Source organism: Echinops telfairi, unplaced genomic scaffold (assembly GCF_000313985.2).
Source record: "Echinops telfairi isolate 266 unplaced genomic scaffold, ASM31398v2 ScPeMD7_7427;HRSCAF=8465, whole genome shotgun sequence".
NCBI classification, from domain to species: domain Eukaryota; kingdom Metazoa; phylum Chordata; class Mammalia; order Afrosoricida; family Tenrecidae; genus Echinops; species Echinops telfairi.
This window is the reverse complement of record NW_022111327.1, coordinates 1202521-1224763: the sequence shown is the minus strand read 5'-3', so window position 1 is coordinate 1224763 and position 22243 is coordinate 1202521. Positions and strand designations below refer to the sequence as shown.

General features: G+C 39.1%; 2 protein-coding genes across 2 annotated transcripts in view; one reads left to right on the top strand and one right to left on the bottom strand.

Moving 5' to 3' along the window:
- Positions 1-22243, bottom strand: part of IL1RAPL2 (interleukin 1 receptor accessory protein like 2) — a 1497587-nt gene that overhangs the window by 832032 nt on the left and 643312 nt on the right. The gene's annotated exons all lie outside the window — the stretch shown is intronic.
- LOC115872591 (ATP synthase subunit g, mitochondrial-like) lies at positions 40-21706 on the top strand. Its single transcript, XM_045298542.1, has 2 exons — positions 40-95; positions 21391-21706. Exons 1-2 carry the CDS (start codon positions 40-42, stop codon positions 21704-21706), a joined length of 372 nt encoding a protein of 123 aa, XP_045154477.1.

Below are 22243 nucleotides of genomic sequence, written 5' to 3'. Positions count from 1 at the left end.
GTGGGAGGAATGGTTGGTGTCACAAAGGGGTAAACAAAGATGGGCGGTGAAGGTATATTTGACCCCTGCAGTGTGGCCATAGGAAGCCAGAGAAGGTGAGATATGGCATGTCCTCCTGCCATTTATTGCAATGACTCTATTCCCAGACAGTAAACAGTTGTCCCCAAGTCAATTAAAACTCATAGTGACCGCCTATGTCTCAGAGGAGGACTTTGTTCCATAGTGTTTTCAAAGACTGATTGTTACAGGAAGTAGATAATCAGGCCTTTCATACAAGGACTCTGGGTAGACTTGAATTTTCAACCTTTGCCTTAGCAGTTCAGGACCTTAACTGTTTGCCCCACCCAGGAACTTCAGTCCATCCACAGGAGTTTATGTATTTTTATCTCTGGTCAAGATCTCTCTAAGCCAGGGCATAGCTGAACCTGGCAAAGCATCATCATTTGGCTGTACTGCCCTCTCACACAGATGGCTCTCATCTTACAAGTTAGCTTTGAAGTTGCTTTTTCCGGAAAAAAAACACACCTATTTTCCATATTAGTCCTGCCCATTCTCTAGTCCTGCTCTATTGATCTCTCATTACTCGAATTTAGTATGCACGTGGGAAGGGTGAGAGGGAAATGGGAAGGTTTGTTGTTGCTGTTTTGCAACCTTCTGCCAACTAAAATGTTAGATAGTACCTTAATTTTCTTTTTTTCTTTTTTTTTTTTTTTTTAGTACCTTAATTTTCTGATAGCGGCTTCTTCTTCCAAAGAACCCGAATACATACACAATGAGCCAATTATGGTAACAGAAGACTCTGCAGAACCAATTACTTCATGTAAATAATCGCGCTACTGGAACACGCCTTCCTTAAAAGGAGCCCTGTCACAGTTACTCAAGCACACATTGATCCCTCAGTATAGTGCAGAGGGTGACAGAAAATACAGATCATATTTGTACATGCCCGTGTGGAGGATAGTTACAGTCACCTGTTTGCTACTGCACAGTAAAGAAGCTGTAAGAGGAACAGGAAGTAAAAGTTAAAGTAGTCAAAATTATTACAAGGGGAGATCTAAAGCTGGCCTTCATAGTCAATGGACATAGCAAAGTATACAAGATTTTCTGAAGTCAGGTGTATCAACAGGAATAAACACTCTCCTAATGAAATCTCCTTCTTTCAATATGAAAGTGTTAACCTAGATGCATAATTCAGGTGCAATGAATAATCATCTTGTTCACAATTGAATACGTTTGATAAGTCACAAAACACTAGCTTCCTTGATACTCCTGGTTAGTCTTCATTCCATGCTTAATTTAAGATACATGGAGCTGCTGCCATTACAGCTGATGATACTGCCTCGTCGGCCTCTGTGGAACTCTGCTCTCTCCAAGGTTGCACTGTGGCGGGAATCCCAAGAAAATAGGAAAGTTGTAGTTAGTTTTAAATCCACAGCTTGTGCTTTTAGCGTCCCTGGTTAAGGTTTCAGTAGAGCAGAACAACAACTAGTAATTAAAAACCCCAACCCCCTCCTGACAGTGTGCAAAGGCGGGAGTCTTTAGGGGGATCTGGCATCTGCATAACATATAGCCTTGAGGGAGATCAGGCAAGTTGGATATTTACCAAGCTACCAGTGAAATATCTAAGCTAGGGCAGGCTCACATGCTCAATTTGATCATTTGGACATTTTTGAAGAAGCAAATAATTTTTAAACCAATATATATCCACCACCGCACTATTTCTGAAGACTTTGCTCGAGTTTAACCATCATGTACTAGTGTGGCTTATTGGTGGTGCCGAAGGATAAGCATTGGGCTGCTAAACACAAGGTTAATGGTTCAAACTGACCAGCCACTCCAAAGGAAAAAAAAAATTAAGGTTACAGTCTCAGAATCCCTATATGGGATCACTATGGACCAGAATTGACCGGTAGCAATGCATTCTTGTTTTATTTTTTTTATTGTAAATAGATAATAAAATGCTTAAATGACATAAAATGACATTTGCTTTTGAAATTCTGCTTTTATTTTAACCTTGTTAAACACAACCAATTTGATGTTTTTACAGTCTTTAAGTGGATATCGCGAGGAACTAAATATTTGTAGGAGAATATATATATTAGGATTTTTTTAATGTAATGGCTGTTCTTACCACTGAAGCACTACTCACTCAGAAGGTGTCAAATAGTGAAGTAGCAAGTAGAAATGTCTTTCCTTTCTCACTCCAAATCCAAGTTTTCCCTCAATGCCATCGAGTCAATTTCAAGCCGTAGTGACCCCACAGGAAAAAGTAGAACTGCCCCAGTGGGTTTCTGACACTGTAAATCTTTATGAGATTAGATAGCCTTTTCATTCTCCCACAGAGCGGCTGGTGGTTTTGCACTGCTAACCTTTGGGTTGGCACCCAATGTGTAACCACTATGCCACCAGGGCTTCTCCAAAGTACTAATGACCTCATCTGGGTGAACACAACTTGGCTATTAAAATCATGATGTTGATACCAGAGTGAGTAAAACAAAATCAGCAGTTAGTCTTCAATACTTTTGTCTGAAAACCTGCACAGGACCACTATCTTATTCCTGATTGTATATCTAGTATAGAGTGTCCCATGCTATACTACTTGTATAAATATTTGTAGAATGAATGCATATGCTACATAAAACACTAGTTCAATATGACAGTGTCTACATAACACTACTGGTTGGACAATTTTGACTGAATTGACTAGCCATTTCTTTCAAATCCTTGGCCAAATCCATGGGGGAGGGGGGTGAGTTTTAAATGAGTTTGCCTTTGGACTTAATCAGATCATCTAACTAGTGTAGTTGAATCAGTTTTGGATTCCTCTGACATCACAAGTAAATGTTTACAGTTAAGAAAATGCAGTCTGTGGCATCAGACATCATCCAAGCTGAAGCAGCCAGTCAGTAAATGAGGAAAAAAAGAGTTTGAGATCTGCAGGACCATTTTACAAACACTCTACTACAGAAATGGAAAAGTAGCGGAATGTCTCATTTCCAATAAGAAGCCATCTACAGGTCATTCTGTGATGGTGTAGAATTAAAAAATTAATTTGGAATTATTACATTGCTAGAAGCCCTGGTGGTGCTGTGGATTAGGCATTGGTCAGTGGTTCAAACCAACCAGCTGCTCCTGAGAAGAAAGAAGAGGCTCTCTCTCCTCCTATGAAGGTTTACAGTCTCAGAAGCCCTTTTTTATGAACTCACTAGGAATCTGAATTGACTCCATGGTTTGGTTTCATTGTTGGTCTTGAGAGCAAACGTATATGAAACATTTAGCTGACAGATGTGTGAAAGATGCATGTATATAAAGATATAGAAGCGAAGGAGCTTCCCCCCAAATTGTGGAAAAACGGAATGAAAAGATATTGGAATTTTCCCATGAACTTTTTTTGACGTCCCCTTGTGTATGAATGCACACACCCATGGGCTCGCAGGCACGTATCAAACAGGTACGTAGAATCCCCAAGCTATTTTCACCACACAGGAACTAATAAAGTTAGGTCATGTTTAAGTTGCAAGTCCATTGAAATGTATGTTTCTATGAGAGGGCTTCAAAATTTCTTGGAAAATAAAATTAGAAAGATACTGACATTTTCCCACAAAATAGCTGAAGCCCCCTCAGATGGTGACAGCTGGGAGAGCCACAGGCATCACAACTTTTCTGTCATTGACAAAGCTCAGCCTACCACTGGACAATCACTCTCCTGGAGGGGGACATGTTTTACTTTTCCTTCTCTGACTGTTAGCCGTCAAACACAGGTCTCAGGTTTTGCAGGTTTCACTACAACTTGGTAGTCGACAAAAGTTAGGAGAGTAAGGAAAAAGAAACGATGCTCAAATATTAGCCAGAGCCTGTTAGTAATCAATAATGATGATGTTAAATGTCGCTCCCAAATCAGGAAAACCAATGGAGGCATACAATTTTATTGAAAGACCTTCAATTTACACAAAATATTTCCAGTAATGGGATGACTGAGTACAATGAAGTCTACCTCCACCTTCAATTTTGGGGGGTAGATTTTTGAATCATTACGGACATCTTCAGATTTGAGGGTGGGCGTTATAAATGGAGGGAACCCCTGATGGGGTCCTTGTAGCTCCACTATTGCCAGTGACAAAGGGAGAACAATGTAACTTCATGGAGACGTTTTATTTGAACAAACTTCAAGTCCACAAGGAACGTTATGCATTTCATGCTTTTAGCTGATTCGAGTTTCCTATGTTCAGAACAGCACTTTTTCCTCCTGGCTTTTCCCCATATTGATTTCAATTAAGTCCTACCTCTGAGAATACAAGACACTTCCTATTGTGCTCTTTTCCCCCTCCTGGGTTTGCCCAAAATGTCTTCTTTCCATTTAATCACAATTCAGGGAATACGGGAAACAGCATAACCTCTTCTTAGTAAATATTCTGATACTGTAATGTTTTCCTTTAGGTACTTGTCTATTATCACCAATAAACCATCTTTAGGTTTTCTTATAGGAAAATATTATATAAGGGAAGTCATTCATTTAGAAATGGAAGCAGGATGGGAAGTCGGCCAGACATCACCATCCAGTTTTCTTGGCCACCTTCTGATGTGCAGCTGATTAACAAAAGGCTGGGCAGCCTGGTGGAAACTTCCTGTCAGAATGATTAAAGTCATGCTTGTCTTTTTCTCCCTGGTAATCTATTTATTTAAGAACCCTGAATTCTAAGTTGATTATCATTATTATAAGGAATCTTATCTACATTTAAATGCTGAAGAATTATTTTAATTGAACCTTTTTGAGAGGCGGGGACCTACCTACCTGTTATAGATTGAATTATGTCCCCGCAGCAAAGTCTGTGTTAGAAATCCTAACCTCTATGCTTTGTAGTTATAAAACCATTTTGGAATGTATTGCTTTTGTAATGTTAATGAAGCAGGATTAGCAAAGGGTATAGCATGACTCAATTTTTTTTCAGATGTAAGAGAGAGTAAACAAGCAAGGAAGGAGCAGAGGTGGGTTAAGAGAGATGCTAAGCCATATCATGGTCACCCAGGACCAGAAGCTCAAAGAAAGAAGAACTTTCTTTCAGATCCCCTACACCAAAAGACAGCCTTCCAGTGGGGTCAGCACACTGAATTCAGACTTCTGGCTTCCTAACTCTGAGAAAATGAATTTTATTTTTTAAAATCACCCATTGGTGGTATTTCTCTTATAGTAGCCCTAGATGACTAAGACATCAGCATTTTGAATAAAGCTTTAAAAGACAAATGGCATTCGACAACATTATGGTTGGATTTCCAACTGTGATTTTCCTTTGATGAAAATAAATAAATAAATAGGAGAGCATCAACTTTGTCACCTGAGCATTTTAAAGCTGACATTTGCAAAACAACTATGCTAATATGACATTTTCTTTTACTTTCATGGTACTTTGGTGTGATCTGACAATGAACCAAGTGGACTTCCCTGGAAACCTTTGGTATTTGACCAAGTGCCACCTTTATACATCAGTGGCTCTTAAATTTTTGTCATTTCTCTGCTTCCCTGTCGTGAATTAAATGAATATGTCACCTTTATACATTAACACATTCCATATCCTATTCCTGCCACCCCCACCCCACAACACCCACATACACCCATAGACCATAGCGGCTAGTTCACAAACTCTAGGTAGAACAAGATGTAATGCCCTTTGATTGTAGTCAGAATCACTATTATTCCTATCATGAAGCAAATTGCTTCTTTACATGCTTACTTCTTGGGCCTTTTACTCTTGGTTATTAAAAAGGATTTAGTAAGACAGTGATGTTTACCTAGAACCTAGCCTTTGTTTTTGTTTTTTTTTCTTCCCCTGTTAGGTTCTCCTGGTAAACAAAATAAATGCCATACCATTAAAGCTACAGATGAACTTTAAATAACTGACTTGTACTTCATGTAATGGTCAAGAAACACCTACTTAAATAAAAAAAATACTATACTACTATTTGATTGGAAGAATGAAACATAACTGGCAGGAAGGGTTGGTAAATTATGGCCTGTGGGTCAAATCCAGGATCTGCCTGTTTCTGGTGTTTTAAACCGGTTAAGATGATTTTTAAAACTCAAAAGGAAAACAAGATTATGTGATGTGAACATTAGATGAAATTCAAAATTCAGTGTGCATACGTAAAGTTTTACTGAGAACACAACCATGCTCATCCATTTACATATTGATATCTGTGTATAATAATTATGGGTTTATACTTTTCATATGACAGCATCAGTTGGGTAGCTGTAACAGAGACTTTGTCACCAAAAATAAACCCAAACCAAATCTACTACTGCTGAGCTGATCGCAACTCATTTCAACCCTATGGCAGGGCAGAGTAGCACTGTCTCCTAGCATATTCCAAACTGCACTTCTGAGGGAAGCAGACTGCAGGGAATGGCTTATTTCCAGGGGATGGCTGATGAGTTGGACCCATAGACCTTTCGGTTAGCAGGCTGCTGCTTACCCATTGTGCCACCAGGGATCTCAAAGCCTAAAATGTTTTCTACCTGGTCTTTCCACTCATCTCACACTTGTAGGGCAGAGTAAAACTGCTCCTCAGGATTTCTGAGACTGTAACTCTTTTACATGAGCAGAAAGCCTCCTTTTTCTCCTTCGGAGCACCAGGTGGATTTGAAATGCTGACAATGTGGTTAAGGAAAAAGGACTTAACCCACTATACTGCCCTGAGTTTATGGGTTGTGATAAAAATAATCACTGCCATCAAGTCACTCACAGTGACTCTATACGAGAAGGTAGAACAGCCCTTGTGGTTTTCTGAAACTGTAACTCTACTGCAGAGCAACAGGTGGTTTTGACATGCTAACCGTGTGGTTCATAGCTCAATTTGTAACCCACTAGGCCACCAGGGGAACACTGGATTGCAATCTGCAGGGCTGGCTGTTGGAAACCGCCGACAGCTCTGTGGGGAAAAGACTGGGCTTTCTACCTCAGCAAACGGTTCCTGTCTCAGGACCGCATGTGGGGTCAATAGAAGTGGGCATTGACTCCAGAGCTGTGAGTTTGAGGCCATCAGGGTTCCTGTAATCAGCTTATTAGCAGTACTTTTTGTTGTTGATGTCTTGGTTTTAGTCTTTTACAAAGAAAAGCTCTGGTGGCGCAGTTGTTAAAACACTTAGTTGATAACTAAAAAGTCGATGGTCTAAATCCACCAAGTACCCCATGGAAGAAAGAAGTAGTATCTTACATAGCTCTGGGCAGTTCTGCTTTATTCCATACAGTATCTGAGTCAGAATCTATTCTATGGCATTAGGTTTAGTTGGTTATGGTCCTTTACCAAAAAAAAAAAAAGAGAGAGAGAGAGAGAGATTTGCTGAATCCTGGTCTCGAGTAATATTTAATTAATAGATATAAGTTTTAGGTTCTTTCTCCTTAGAAAAAAAATCTTGAAAACACAGCTTTTAAACTGTTATGCCAAAGTGGAATTGAGGATATTCTTTGAAAACAAAACCCAGCAACCATCAAGAACAAATAAATAAATATTGTAACCTGAATAAGGCTTGTGTTCCCATGATGCCACTAACCCCTTGGACTTAGTTTAGTTGTACTTAGTGAATCCAGCTTTCTGTGAACACAGTTGAGAGAGAAAGATGTAGCAATCTGATTCCTGAAGATTTTATAGTCTTCGAAACCCGATCGAGGCAGTTCTGCTCTGTCCTATAGAGTGACTGTAGGTCTAAATCAAATCAACTCAACGGCAGTGACAGTCAGCAGATCCAGTATGAGTATGACTTGCTTAAATCCATTAGGGCGATATTCTATGGCATGATTCAAGGGCTTACTAAAAGTTTGTGGAAAAAGTCCCATTAGCTTTTAATTCCATGTTCCATACATTTTTAAAAGGCCACTTCTATAGGCTGTGATCCTGTAAGGAGGCAGGGTAAGTGCTTGACTAAATATGGTCTGTCCTTATTAGCTGTCTCCAAGGTTCAAGTTGGTCCTGATCCTGGGGCAGCATGCAGCAGGACTCTGGGCACTCATCCAGGTCTGAACCACACACAGGCCACCACAGTTGCCAAGGGGGCTGCTGACTTACGTGGCCCAAGTGCCCTGTTTGGTTTCTCCCAAAGTTGTGGCAGACCTTGTAGTAGAGGTAAGAGGAGGAATGGGAAAGGAGGCAGAGGGAGGTGGAATTAGAAATGGTTTAAAGTCCATTAGAGGGAGTAGTGGACGCAAGGAGTCAGTTAGGCCAGAGCCCACCCTGCTGAAAATGAGCCGAGTGCTGTGGCAGACAAGAAGTCTGCTGTAGGACCACACAAGACCAGTGGTATCTGAACCAAAGTTTTCTCAAAGTCCTTAGGCTCAACTTGGCAGTGTGGGCCCCAGGACCTTGTGGTGACAGTCCTACACATTTCTTTACTGTATATAATATGGTGTTCTCCCAAGGCCCAAATAACAGTGTCCTAGTGCACAGAATGTATTGAGGACCTCAAAAAGATCTGGTTGCATAGTGGGATATGTATTATGCGACTAATCAAAAGATCAGTGGTTCAAACCCACCAACACCTGCTCAGGAGATAGATGCGCCCGACTGCAATGATTTAAAGTTCTCAGAAACCAAAAAAGGTAGTTCTACTCCATCTTGTAAGGTCACTATGAGTCTGAATCGACTCAAAGGCTGTGAGTTTGTTTTGTGTTTGTCACTGTAGACATTCATGACCACGCCTTCTTTTTTGCCCCTTTTTCATCCATAAAACTGAAGCTTTAAAGAAAATGATTTCTCTGAAACTAGCAATCTAGGATTTTCTTCTCCACTTTTAAAATCCATCTTATTTACATAAAAAGGGCCATTCACTTTATTAAAGGAGTCACCAGAGAGTAGGTATGCTCTTTCTTCTATGGTAATTGAGTATTTGTATAAGAGGGTCATTCTTTACTAAGTACTTGATTGATAAACAAAGTTGAAGTAATAGCAATAAATAGTGGCAGTAACTTTGAAATAATCATGAAAGTAAAAATGAAAACAGACATCAAATAACAGAAATTAGATTTGCACTTAAGTTTCCTGGGCTATAGCTATTACATAGCAAACTATTCAACTAAAAGTAGCCTCGTGTTTATGCTTAATTCTCATTCTATATTGGCCCACTGACTAAAGTAATGTACTATAGAACTTTTCTTCTCTAAGCTTGGTCTCTGGATCAGCAATGTTTGCATTCCCTGGAAACTCATTAGAAATTTTGAATCTTACACCATACTCTAGTTCTACTAAATCAGTATGTGTATTTTATCCCAAGGCACCTTAAACTTTCCGAACAGCACCTCTCAAGTCCATACAGTCACATGCCGATTCCATGGCCCTTTCCCTACATTGAAAGTGCTGCAGTGGTGCTGTAGGCTAATCTTTGGGCTGCTAAGGACAAGTTTGGGTGATTCAAGCAATCAAGCCCATAATTCAAATACTTTCCTTTTTAGTCTTCCTTATTGAATATCCAGCTTTTCACATGCATATCAGGCGATTGCAATATTATGGCTTGGGGGGTGCACCTTAATCCTCAAAGCAACATCTTTGCTTTTCCATACTTGAAAGTAACCCTATAAAGAGTTTTCCTTAAAGTAAAGAAAATCAAGGATGCTACTTTAAGATCTAAAGGATTTCAAGAAACTTTGAGGGAGATGGATGAGGTTTTCTATTCCCATAAAGAGCTAAAGTGTAGAAAACCCGTAGGGACAGTTCTATCCTGTCCTATAGGGTCATTATGAGTTGGAATTGACTCAATAGCAGTGAGGTACAGGGTTTCCCAGACTATTAATGGGAGGAGACAGCTTCATCTTTCAAAATAAATGGTCCAAACAAAACCATGGCTCACAAGGTGATCTACTGGGCCAGTTAAATTCAAGACAGAGAGGTTAGCTTATAAAGTTATTGTGACTTTATTTGGATCTCAAAGTAGTCATCTTGACAGATTTTCTCGAAAGACACATGGTGCTCATGGGGGTTGATTAGGAAGGAGTTTTAAGAAAATTGAAAACTACAGAAGTGAGACAGAAAGCCCATCAAATAATTGTTTTCCATCAAGACCTTGCACCTGCTCATGCTCAAGGTAAGCAAGCTCTATCCTTTAAGGAGTTTGTAGGGAAATTTTACCCCAGCCATTCTATATCCCCAGTCTGTGATAGGTAGGCTTATTTTGCCAACCTGGCCAATGAACACATGTGGGATTAATAAGGTTGCAGTTTAATTGAAGAGCAAAGAATAAATAGCTCGGCAAGCCTTGCCTTTCTGTCTCAGTGTGCAACTGCCTTAGCTAGTTCTCTGCCTCAACTTGCAAGCTACACTACCTGTGGGCCACCCAACCCATGTACTGTGAAGCCATAGTTTGAGGTTCCTTCAAGACCTGCTTCTCCCCACTGCTAGTGTGTACATCACTTGATCTGAGGACTGTCGGTCCCTGTCATCTGGCTGACTGTTGATGACATGCCCTGCTGTTTGCTTCCTGTGGCTGGACTGCCTGTATTGCAGTCTTCTATGGAAGACTCAGCTGTCTGCTTCTTTGACTTGCACCCAGCAGCCCTTGTGAGTTGGACTGCCAGTGTATTAACTGTCTCATGGAAGTGAGTTGAACTGAGCCATTTGTACTGTTTTGTGGACTAATTAACTGTTTATTTCTTATGTTCTATCTATCTATCTATCTATCTATCTATCTATCTATCTATCTAATCATAGGTTGCCTGGTTTTGTTTCTCTAAAGAACCCTGTCTAACACACTCGTCTTACCCCTTCAGACTTCCTTTTGCCCCCAGATGCAAAGAACATTTCGAAGGAACCTGGTTTGAGTCCCTTGAGGGCACTCCTGAAAGAACATGTCTGCAATAATCTACTGATTACAGAGACATGTTTCAACATGTTCTGGTATTATAGTGGACTACTGCCAGGTTGCTAACTTCACGGTCAGAAGTTCAAACTTACAAGCTACTCTGTGGGAGAAATATAAGGGTTTTTTTTTTTAAAAATGAGGTTTTATGTTCCCCCAAATATTGAAACCTTGGAAGCCCTTAAACAGAATGGTCAGTGTAGGGATACCATATTACCCCACCCTCACCAACACACATACACACTTAAATCACTCTTAAACTCTGCTTTCTACACATTTTCCTCCTCTTGCTATTTCTTATAAGTGATATCATATGATTGTACTTCTGTGAGTAACTTATTTTATCAAGCACATTTCAAGGGTCATCCAACAGGACTTCATTTTCTTTTTTCAGAAAACATTTTATTGTCTTTTGGGGGAATATTTTTTCAGCACATTAGGTTCCAATTTACCAATTTCTGTACAAAATGTTCAGTGACATTAAGTTCCGTTTTCCCAAAGCTATCAACATTCTCTTTCATTACATTCAGGTTGGTGAGTTTCCAGTGCTCTAGTTTCCCCAGTGCCTTATCTGCTTACTTTTGCTTTAGAGTAATTGTTGACTTTTTGCTCTTGTGCACATATTTTTTAATGGAGTACAGTACTCACTGCTGATATGTTTTACAGGACCTCCTTTCTCTTTATGACTGAGTAATGTTCCATTGTATGTATACAAGGGGTACCTCTTTAAAACTGAACTGTGCTAGGTGGGACAGAGCTTTCTTAGTTAGCATTTGTCCTGATAGGCGAGCATCCAGTAAATCACCCTGAGTTAGTGCACCTAGTGGTGTTGCCTGGGAATATATTCTCTGGTCACACTGAATTTTTTCATAAAAGCAGTTTCACTCGAACCTCATTTTTTTGTGATGGCTGATTTAAGAGAACAACGTGGGGCTGTAAAATTTTGTTTCCTGCTCTAGAAAAATGCCAAAGAAACTGTTGTGATGTTGAACACAGCTTACAAGGGCAGCGCTATGGGAAAAACTCAAGTGTAAGAGTGGTTTTCTCATTTAAAAAAGATGAAATGTTGATTGATGACAAACCTTGTTCTGGTCGTCCATCAACTTCCCAAACGGATGAAAACATGGACTCGTAGTACATTGGGAGTTCATACCACCAGGTCAGACTGTTAATTGAGCATTCTATTTAGAGGTTCTGATAAGACAGCGTAACAGTGTGCTACAAAAAAAGGCCTGATTTGTGGCAGTTGGGAGACTGGCTGTGCCACCCCGACAATATACCTGCTCACATTACCATCTCAGTATGCCACTTTGGGGCAAAAATCAGCATGCCTCTCTTGCCCCATGCACCTGACTCACCTGACATCACTCTGTGTGACTTCTTTTTGTTTCCATGAATGAAGAGGGACATGAAAGGACAGCAATTTGACGAAGTAGAAGAGAAGAAAGAAACAAGGTGCTGCCAGCCATCCAAACAGTTGAGTTTGAAAAATGTTTCCAAGAATGTAATTGAAGATTTGACAAATGTATTATTTTTAATGGAGAGTACTTGGAAGGTAATAAGGTTGTTTAGTAAAATAATTTAAATACATAGGTTTGAGGGGAAAAAAGTTCAGGTTTTTTTTGTAATCCCCTGTATATACATTTTTGTAATTTTTAGATAAGGACTTCTAAATAGGATTACACAAATGGTCCTACCAGATGACATGGCACAGTAGCGGCAGCAATGGGCCTAAATGTAACAGCAATTATTAAGATGGTACAGGGTTGGGCAGTATTATAATCTGTTGTACATTTAAGGGCCCTATGCGTCAAAACTGACTTGATAGCACCTAACAACTCCAACTGCTTTTATCTCCCATGAATCAGCTACATGACTTTGTATAATCTCTTTACTTCTCTGTGACTACCGACTCAGTTTACCATGATTTGTCCAATCCCAAGACTGTTATATTTAAAAATAACTATATACAACTTATGCTCATGTTCCTACAAGACACTGAAGGTCCCCAACTACATAACTTATTCAAGATATAATGCAAATATTGACATACAAATTAAAATAATAAAATGTGTAAAATGCATTAAAAGATATTTGACTGCAAATCTCCGAAGAGATAGTTAACAACAGTAGCTTTTACTTTGCTGGAAAAAAGAGTCTATTTCTAAGGCTTTCAGATATTGAACCCAGTAGCTAAAAAAAATCTTTTGTTTCTTACCACTTTATGACTTAACTGATTCCTCTGTCCTTATCAGAGATCTACTCAAATGCTTCTAGCAATTAAATGCCTTCCTTTGCTTGCTCTTTGGTAGTTTCTATTGCACACATATAAAAACTGGAGGAAAATCACCAGTACCAGATTTTCAGAGGAAAAAAAAGGAGGCAAAGATGAAATTTTAGCTGATGCTCAAAGATTTTTGCTTTATTGTAATTGATTTCTAACTCTCAACAATATTTTAGGGCAAAACATTAAAGGTAATTGAAAGGAAGACTATTCATATTATAGGTAGCGATGACCTTCTGGCAGAACCTTGAAGCAATACCTGGTTAATTCAGAAAGAATGCCTAATCTCCGGTATGTTGTCTGCTTATATTTATCACCAAGGAAATGCTCTGCTGGCATCCTGAGAAAACGAATACAGTCGACCCATTCACCACTTTCCACCCCTGACCTGACTAGTTATCTCTAAAGAGAACTAACATGCAAAGAATGGTTTCCACAATTAAAATTTCTGGCCCTATCTCAATAATTTATTTCATTTGTCTTTTTTTCATTGCAAACACCCTTTTATCTTCACCTATAACTAACCTATCATATAATTCAGTGGTTCAATCATATAAAGAAGGGCTGTGCAGTCATTTTCACAATCAATTGTGTAGCTTCCCCCTCACCCCCAACCCCGCCACCACCCTTTTCCACAATGATGTTAAAGCCCTCTTTCCCTCTCCTTGCACGTCCCCAGGTAATCATCAATCCCATTACTGTCTTCATATTCTCATCAGTTCTACTTTCCCTATACAGATAACTATATAAAACCAGGGCATACAGCAAGCTCGAATCCATCAACAATAGCTATTCAAAACCGATAGAGACCTCAATGTAATAGAAAGCAGAGAATATTAAAAGTTCAGAGTAAATTACCATTGGGTCCTTAGGTAAAGTGACGAGATTTTAACATTGGTAAAGCAGGACACCATTGATAAAACTCATATCCTGGCGAAATAGCCACATGGCAGCCGAAAACTGTATACCCTAGCTTGTCGTGCTTTCTTTCCAAAAATCGGGACTTTTTTAAACACCGTGGGATGCGGGGGGGAAAAATTGTTAAAAGCGGGATGTCTTGCTTAGGGAGATCATATTACAAGACATTACATTCTAGCCTGAGGACATTTGCTAAGATCCCCTTTACAGTGCACACAATCTGATTTTTGAGTTTATCAAACAAAACAATTAAAAATTCACTGCCATCTAGTTGATGCTGACTCCTAATGACCCTATGGGTCAGATTAGACCTGCCCCTGTGAGTTTCTGAGACACTATAGGAATACAGAGCCTCATCTGAATTCTTGGTGCAGTTGCTGTTTTTGAGCTGCTGACCTTGCTGTTAGCAGCCCAATGCATAACCCACTGTGTCCCCCATAGAGCCATGAGCACTCTTGCCTTTGACTTGAAGTTAAAATCCAGTTTTGTTAGTGGCGTTTCCAATTTGTGCCCTTTTGGTGTGGCCCATGGAGGGTGCTGTGCATTTCAGATGATTAGAAACTACCGTGCAAGTGATTTATCTGACATTGATTGGGTCACTGGGGGTTGATGAGGACCCAGGTCGTGATTGCCCTGTTATGACAAATGACCAGGTGTTTTCCCCACTTTGGGCTTCCACATACCAAGTTAAACATTTTGTTTCGTTTTTACCAGTTCCTGGGTATTCCAGGGGCTTTTGTTCCCCTCAATATATGGATCTGATCTATCATTAAAGTTCACTGATTATTCTTGTAGGAAGGTCTGTTAATTTGAGGCTATCATAAAACATTGTCTATTGGTCAGAATTTGTTGGTTTTCTTATACTTCCCTTGACTTGGGTGTCAAGAGATTGGAACGCTCATGCACTGATGGTTGGATTGCAAACATGTATAACCATTGTGGAAATCGATATGGTGCTATCTGAAACATCAGGGAATAGAAATGCCAAATGACCCAGCAAAGCCTCTGTTGGACATATGCCTCAACAAAGCCAGAGAAAGAGTACAAACTGACGTCTGCCGCCCACCCCCATGTTTATAACAGCACAGTCCACAATAGCAAGAAGCTGGAAACAACCCAGATACCCATCAGTAGAAGAATGGATAAAGAAACTGTGGTATATACACACAATGGAAAACTAGGCATCCATAAAACCTGGTGTCGAAACCATGAAACGCCTCGTGACATGGAAGGGCCTGGAAAACCATTATGCTGAGTGAAATATGTCAATCATAAAATGATACATTTTATTTGAGTCCACTATTAGAAAAATACAAACCAAGACAAAGACAGGCTCTGTCTCCCAAGCCATAGAGGCTCCTAATCAGATTCCCCCAACCAAGGAAGCAGTGCATATACCTAAGTCCGATAAAATATATACCACCCCCTTATTAGAACACCTCAATAACCAAGAGAGGCAACCCCACCACAGACAGGGTCAGTTTCCCAAGTTAATGATGAACCTGGTGCACCGACCATATTCAGGAGCCTTGGTGATGTAGTGGCGTCATGCAATGGGCTACTTACTAACTGCAAGGTGGGGAGTGCAAACACTAGCTGCTCCGTGGGAGAGAGACGGCGCTTTCGGTTCCTGTAAAGCTTGGCAGCGTCTGAAACTCAAAAGGAAGCTCTGCTCTTTCTCATAGGACTGCTGTAAGTCAGAAGCAACCTGACGGCATTGAGATTCGGTTGTTTGTTTGTTTCTTTGGGCTTACTATATTCAACTTGAAACATTTAGGACAAAAATTCACTTCTTCTGAAAATGACTAAATGGGGTTCTTATGTAATCCTTAGCCAAAAATTATTATTTAAAAAAATTTAAACTACATACTTTTTGCATACATTTTATGTAGTCTACGACATAAACTACAAGGAAACTAGATATTTGCCATTATCTGTGAACTTGTAATCTTTCAGAAAATTACCTTACTAAAATTTGCTTTTCAAACCATGTCAGGAGAAAAAAGAAAGATCTACAAAATAAATGAAGAATGTTCATAAGCCCACATTTCTGCGGGTTATCCAGGAATGATTCTCTGGCTTGATTCCATATCCACATCCTCTTGGTTAAGGAGTGATTAAAAAGTGATTCTCTAGAGTGCGAGTAGATCAGGGAGAAAATTGTGGATGGAATCCCTATTCTCCAAATGGTTTCTTCTAAACAAATTCCTGGCTAAAATGTTCCCAAACAACTAGATAATGCCGACTAGTTCGGAGTTTGGAATACGCTAGGTCTGTAAGCGGGTTATCAGCTCCACTTGATAAGAGTACACAACACCCCGAGTCTAGAAAAGGGAAGGCTTGACTAGAATGTCAATCGGTGAAGCATTCTTTATGTGGAGGATCAAGTAAATGGAAGAGATGGCTCTGAGGCCGAACTAGGGCCAAATATAGGAAAAGTACAAAGAGGCAGTATTTGAATCAATAATAGAAAAGAACTTTTCAACAATGGAGTAGGTTGCCTACAGAAATAGCATGCTCTCTCTCCTTGTAAAGAGGTATTGTCGGAGGGCTTCCTCTAGTGCGTGGGAGCTTGAGATACATGGTTTCTAAGAACACTTAACATTCGCCAGTTTGGTTTTCTAGGGCCATGTTTAACCTACTTGTAAACTGCTTGTGAGTCCTTTGATAAATTGCAACAACAACAAAAAGTGGTAGCAACTTAACATTATCTATTTTCAGAACTCAATCAAAGAACGTTTACTTGGAAATAGTTTTTGTTTGCTTATTTGGCATCTCTACATTGAAGTAAATAAAACTACATTCTGTTAAAAATCTTCTGTAATTTTTTTCTGGACCTTCCTCCCCTGGGATATCTGTTACTACAGCCACCGTTGAGTTAGAATCCGTAAAGAATTAGCACATGACTTTGAGGAAAATGGATGTATATTTCAGAAGCTTGCGGGATTAGAATGATTAACCGATGATTTACAACTGTAAACTTTTGCTAAAGGAGGAAGCTTTCTTGCTGTTGTTAGATGCCATCCAGTCAGTTGTAACGTAAGGAAGCATTGCCCGGCCCTGACACATCCTCACAACTGTAGTGCTGTTTGAGCACAGTTTTGCAGCCACTGTCAATTCATCTCATCGAGGGTCTTCTTTTCGCTGACCATCTACTTAACTGAGCATGATGTTATTCTCCAGACTACCCCCTCCTGAAAATATGTCCAAAGATATGACTGTAATTCCTCCAAAGGAGATTTGCTACTTCTTAGCAAAGGCCATGGTTTATTCAATATTCTTTGCCAATACCATAATTCACAAGCATTGACCCTTTGGGCTTTCTTATTTATTGTCCAAATTTTGCATGCATATGAGGAGATTGAAAACACTGAGCCTGGGGTCAGGGACACCTTAGTCCTCAAAGTAACATCTTTGCATTTTATGAACACATTAAAGAGGCCTTTTGCATCAGATTTGCCCATTTCAATATATGCTATGATTTGACTGCTACTTCCATGGGTGTTGATTGTGAAGTAAAACCACACCCTTAACAATTCAATATTTTCTCCATTTATCATAATATGACTTATTGGTGTAGTTGTGAGAATTTTCATTTTCTTTATGTTACAACGCACTCTATCCTGTAGGCTATAGTCTTTGAATGCTTCAAGTCCTCTTCACTTTGAACAAGTAAGGCTGTGTAATCTGCATATCTAAGGTTGTTAATGAGTCTTCCTCTAGTCCTAATGCCAGGTTCTTCTTTATAGAGAACGGCTTCTCAGATTATATGTTCAAAATACAGATTAAGTATGTATGATGAAGGGATAACACCATAACAAACATTTGTCCTGGTTTCAAAACCCTTGGTGTCCCCTTGTTCTGTTAGAATGATAATTTCGTGTTCTGTGTACAAGGTTATTATGAGCACAATGAAGTGTTCTTTAATTCTCATTATTTCGAATCTTATCCATATTTTTTAAGTGATACATACAGTTAAATGTCTTTTCAAAGTCAATAAACCACAGGTGAATATCCTTCTGATGTTCTGTGCTCTCAGCCATCTGACATCAGCAGTGATATTCCTTGTTCCACCTCCTCTTCTGAAGTCAACTTGAATTTTTTGAAGTTCCTTGTAGATGTACAGCTATTGTATTTTTATTATATTCACCAGAATTTTAATTGCATAAGATATTAATTATATTGCTTTAAACTTTCCACATTCCATTGGATCACCTTCTCTGGAATGGGCACAAATAAGGATCTCTTCCAATTTTTTGGCATAAATTAATGAGAACTTTCAGCATTGTAGTCATTTGTTTAAGCACCTCCATTGATAGTCTGTCAATTTCTGGATTCTTGTTTTACATTAGTGCTCTGGTGGTTTGTGGTTACATATTGGGCTGGTAACAGAAAGGTTTGCAGTCTGAAGCAACCAGCTGCTCTGTGGGAGAAAGACAGGGTTTCCTATTCCTCTAAATACGAATGGTAGTGAGTGTGTTTTTGTTTGACATCAATGCTTCAGTGCCCCTTGAATTTCTTCCTTCAATACCATCAGTTATTGATCAAACTAATGAAATGGTTGAAGGTTGACCAATTTCTTTTGTTATAGTTATTCCCTGTATTCGTTAGTCTGTTTTTGATGCTTCTTGCATCAATATGTTCATTTGTATACTTAAGAGCATTTGATGCATGAGAGCCAAGATAGATAAGCCTTCAGAAACAGTAACAGGATTATCGATTCTATGAGGGTATGGGAAGAGAGACCAGGAAATAAGGGGAAGGAGAGCGGATAACAATGATGACTGTATAACCCCACTTGAGAGGAATGAATAACAGAATTGCAGGTGAATGGATACATTGGATGGTGTAAGATATGGATAGATCTATCTATCTATCTATCGGATTGTTGAGGGGTAGATTAGGGAATGGAGGGGATTAGGGGTGCTGAGATCAAAGAGTTCAAGAAGAAAGAAAATGTTTTGAAACTGATGGTGGTAGATATTGTAAACTTGTGCTTGATCTAACTGAATTATGGATTGATATAATATCTGTAAGAGCTCCCAATAAAATGATTAACAAAAAATAAAAGAAAAAATATTTGCCTCTTGAATCTTTCAATAACACAACTAGAAGCTTGATTTTTTTCTTCATGTCTTTCCTGAGAAATGCCTGATATCTTCTTCCTTAGTTTCTTCAGCTCCCGGTCTTTGAATAGTTTTTTATAATAGCTTACTTTGTCTTCTAGAACTACCCTTTCACTTGATCATTTTTTCCATTTACTTTATCTGTTCTATGTTCAAGAGCAAGTTTCAAAGTCTCTCCTGGCATCCATTTTTGTCTTTTCTTTCTTTTTAAATGATCTTTTGCTTTCTTGTCATATGATGCCCAACTCATCTATTCTTTAATCTTTAATGTTCAAAAGGTCAAATCTATTCTTGAGATGATCTTTAAATTCAAGTACGATATACTCAAGGTCATACTTTAGCTCGCTGGACTTGCTTTAATTTTCTTCAGTTTCATCTGGAAGTTAATATGAACCATTGTATGTGAGTCAGACTGTGGCACTTTTCTGACTGATAATATGGAGCTTCTACATCATCTCTTTCATAGTTGATTTGATTTCTGTGTATTCCATCTCCAAGATCTACTTACATGGTCACAGTTTATGTTATTGAAAAATGAAGTTTTCATCAAATAATTTGTTGGTCTTGCCAAATTCTATCCTGCAATCTGTAGTGTCATTTCTATCACCAAGTCTGTATTTTCTAATTAATGGTTCTTCTTTTTACCATGTTTCGCATTCCAATCATCGGTTATTAGAAATGCATTTTGAGTGTATGTTTGATCAACTTCATAATGAAGAAGTTGGCCAAAGTATTCCATTTCTTCATCTTTGGTATTAGTGGTTGTTGTATAAATTCAAATAATATTGTCTTATCACTGAAAGCTCTGTATTTCAGGATGGATCATGAAACATTGTTGTAAATATGTCATTCTTCATCAATTTATCTTTCTTAGCATAGTAGACTTTTCTTTGATTAAAAATAGCCAATACTAGTCCATTTCATCTCACTTAGGATCATAGATAGCCTATAGGACAGAGTAGAACAGCCCCTTTCAGTTTCTGAATGCAAATCTTTACACGAGTATATAGCCTCATCTTCCCCCTGTGGAGGGGCTGGTAGGCTCAATTGGTGACTTTGTGATAGCAGTCCAACGGATAACCAACTATGTCATTTGGGTTCAAAATCAATGCAATGACTGTGAGTTTGGGTTTGAGTTCTTTTGAATGTCTAGGATGCACTCAATTTCATTTTTTACTACTTCAAATTTTACTATATTAATACTTGTTACCTTCCAAGTTCTGTTTATTAATGGATATTTGCAGCTGCTTTACCCCCCCCCCATTGTGTGTGGTGCCACATCAGCAAATGAAGGTCTTGAAAATTTTACTCCCCATGACATTAAAGTTGACTCTACTTTGAGCAGACAGGCAACTCTTTCTCAGTCACAGGCAGCTCTCTTTCAGTTTGAGTATACTCCAACTTGAGGGACTTATCTTTCAACATTATATCAGACAATGTTCTGCTGCTCTTCATAAATACATTCTGGCCATTTTTTTTAATCAAAGCAGATTGCCAGATGCTCTTTCCTAACCTGTCTTAGGCTGGACACTGTACTGAAGGCTGCTCACCATGGCAGACTGTGCTGATATTAAAATATCAGGGGCAGAGCTTCCATCATGACAGTCACACCCAAGGCATCACAAGATAATAAACCGGCAGAGTAACAGTGGAGCAAGCTTTGTTTCTTTTGTTGTTAGTTGCTGTTGAGTCAGCTTGCGCCCATAGTGGCCTTATGCACAACAGAATGAAACACTGCCTTGTCCTGTCATTGCTGCAGCCACTGTGTCAAGTCATCTCGTCAAGGATCTTCCTCTTTTTTGCTGCCTCTCGACTTTAAAAAGCGTGGTGTCCTTTTCTAGCGACATTCAACCTATTTTTTGAACACCATCTTCCTGCCAGGCTCTATCCTGTGCTCTGTGACTAAATACTAGGGAGAAGAACATAGAAACAACATTTTCTTTAATGGAACTTATGTTGACCATTGTAATTTTGGTGCAAGGCATTTAAGCTTAAAACAAACAGGATTCCTTCTTCTAAGAGCTGAAAATCAATAAAAAGAAACCGGATGTGAAAGTAACATAAACTAATTGTCACTGAAACAAGAAATGGTCAGACTGTCTTTAGAAAAATAGATGATTATGTGGGGTGTGCGGTTTTGCATTGTTTGAAGTAAAAACAAACAAACTGAACTTCCCAGAGGTGACATTCAGGTGACTTTGTGGGCCACAAGTGTTGTCTCCTAGAACATTGGCCCAATTTATCCTTAACTTGTTGGAGAAGGCGCTGGCGATGGTAAACACTCCTGTGACATATTTGAAACCTCTAGTAGCCACATTTTGGCACTATGCCAAGGGGGAGCTGGTTCCTCTAACCCCTGCTGAGATCTCTACAGCTATTCGGAGCCTGACAAAAACAGCCATTCCTGCTCAGACTGGTCCTTTGACACAGCTCATAGTTAAGGAAGCTCTGCTGAATGGTTTGGTGGCCACAGATATGTGGATGTGGTTTTATATTGGTGAGATCATAGGCAAGCAAGTCATCATTGGCTGTGATGTTTGAAGACTAGTCTTTAACATCTGATTATATTTGGTTTATTATTTGATTGTTCTTGAACCTGGTGTGATCAGATTACTCTAACAAAATAGATAGTTCTAAAAAACAGTTTAAAATGAAAATACACAAAGTGATATGTGTAGTCCTCCATTTGGAATAGAGTTCCTTTCTTCCAAGTGAAACCCTTGTAAGTTTGTTCTGACATGAGTTCATTGCCTCTTCCCCCCCCCCCCCAGTGTTCATTATTATTGCCTTTCATTATCGGTATCTTAATAGAGCTGTTGTTTCTTTGTCTTTGGAGGTTGGAAGCATGAGCATGTAAGTCAAAAAGTATTATTACAGAATCATAACCACCTTTATGGAATGGAACTATCACAATGTGAAGCTCTTATATCTCAACCTATCCTTCATGAAGGTTTAAACACGTTTGTAGGTGGTGTTTCCATCTCTCTAAACTATCTGCAAAGAATTTTTTGCACTTTGATTTACAGCATGTCAAATCTTCAGCTTTGGCATCTTTGAGGGTCTCAAATCATATTCCTT

Excerpts from the sequence above, each read along its gene's own strand:
- LOC115872591 (XM_045298542.1), top strand. The coding sequence starts at position 40 with ATGGGCGGTGAAGGTATATTTGACCCCTGCAGTGTGGCCATAGGAAGC. Across the intron at positions 96-21,390 it reads GCCATAGGAAGCCAGAGAAG|AACATTGGCCCAATTTATCC; the intron begins GTGAGATATGGC and ends GTTGTCTCCTAG.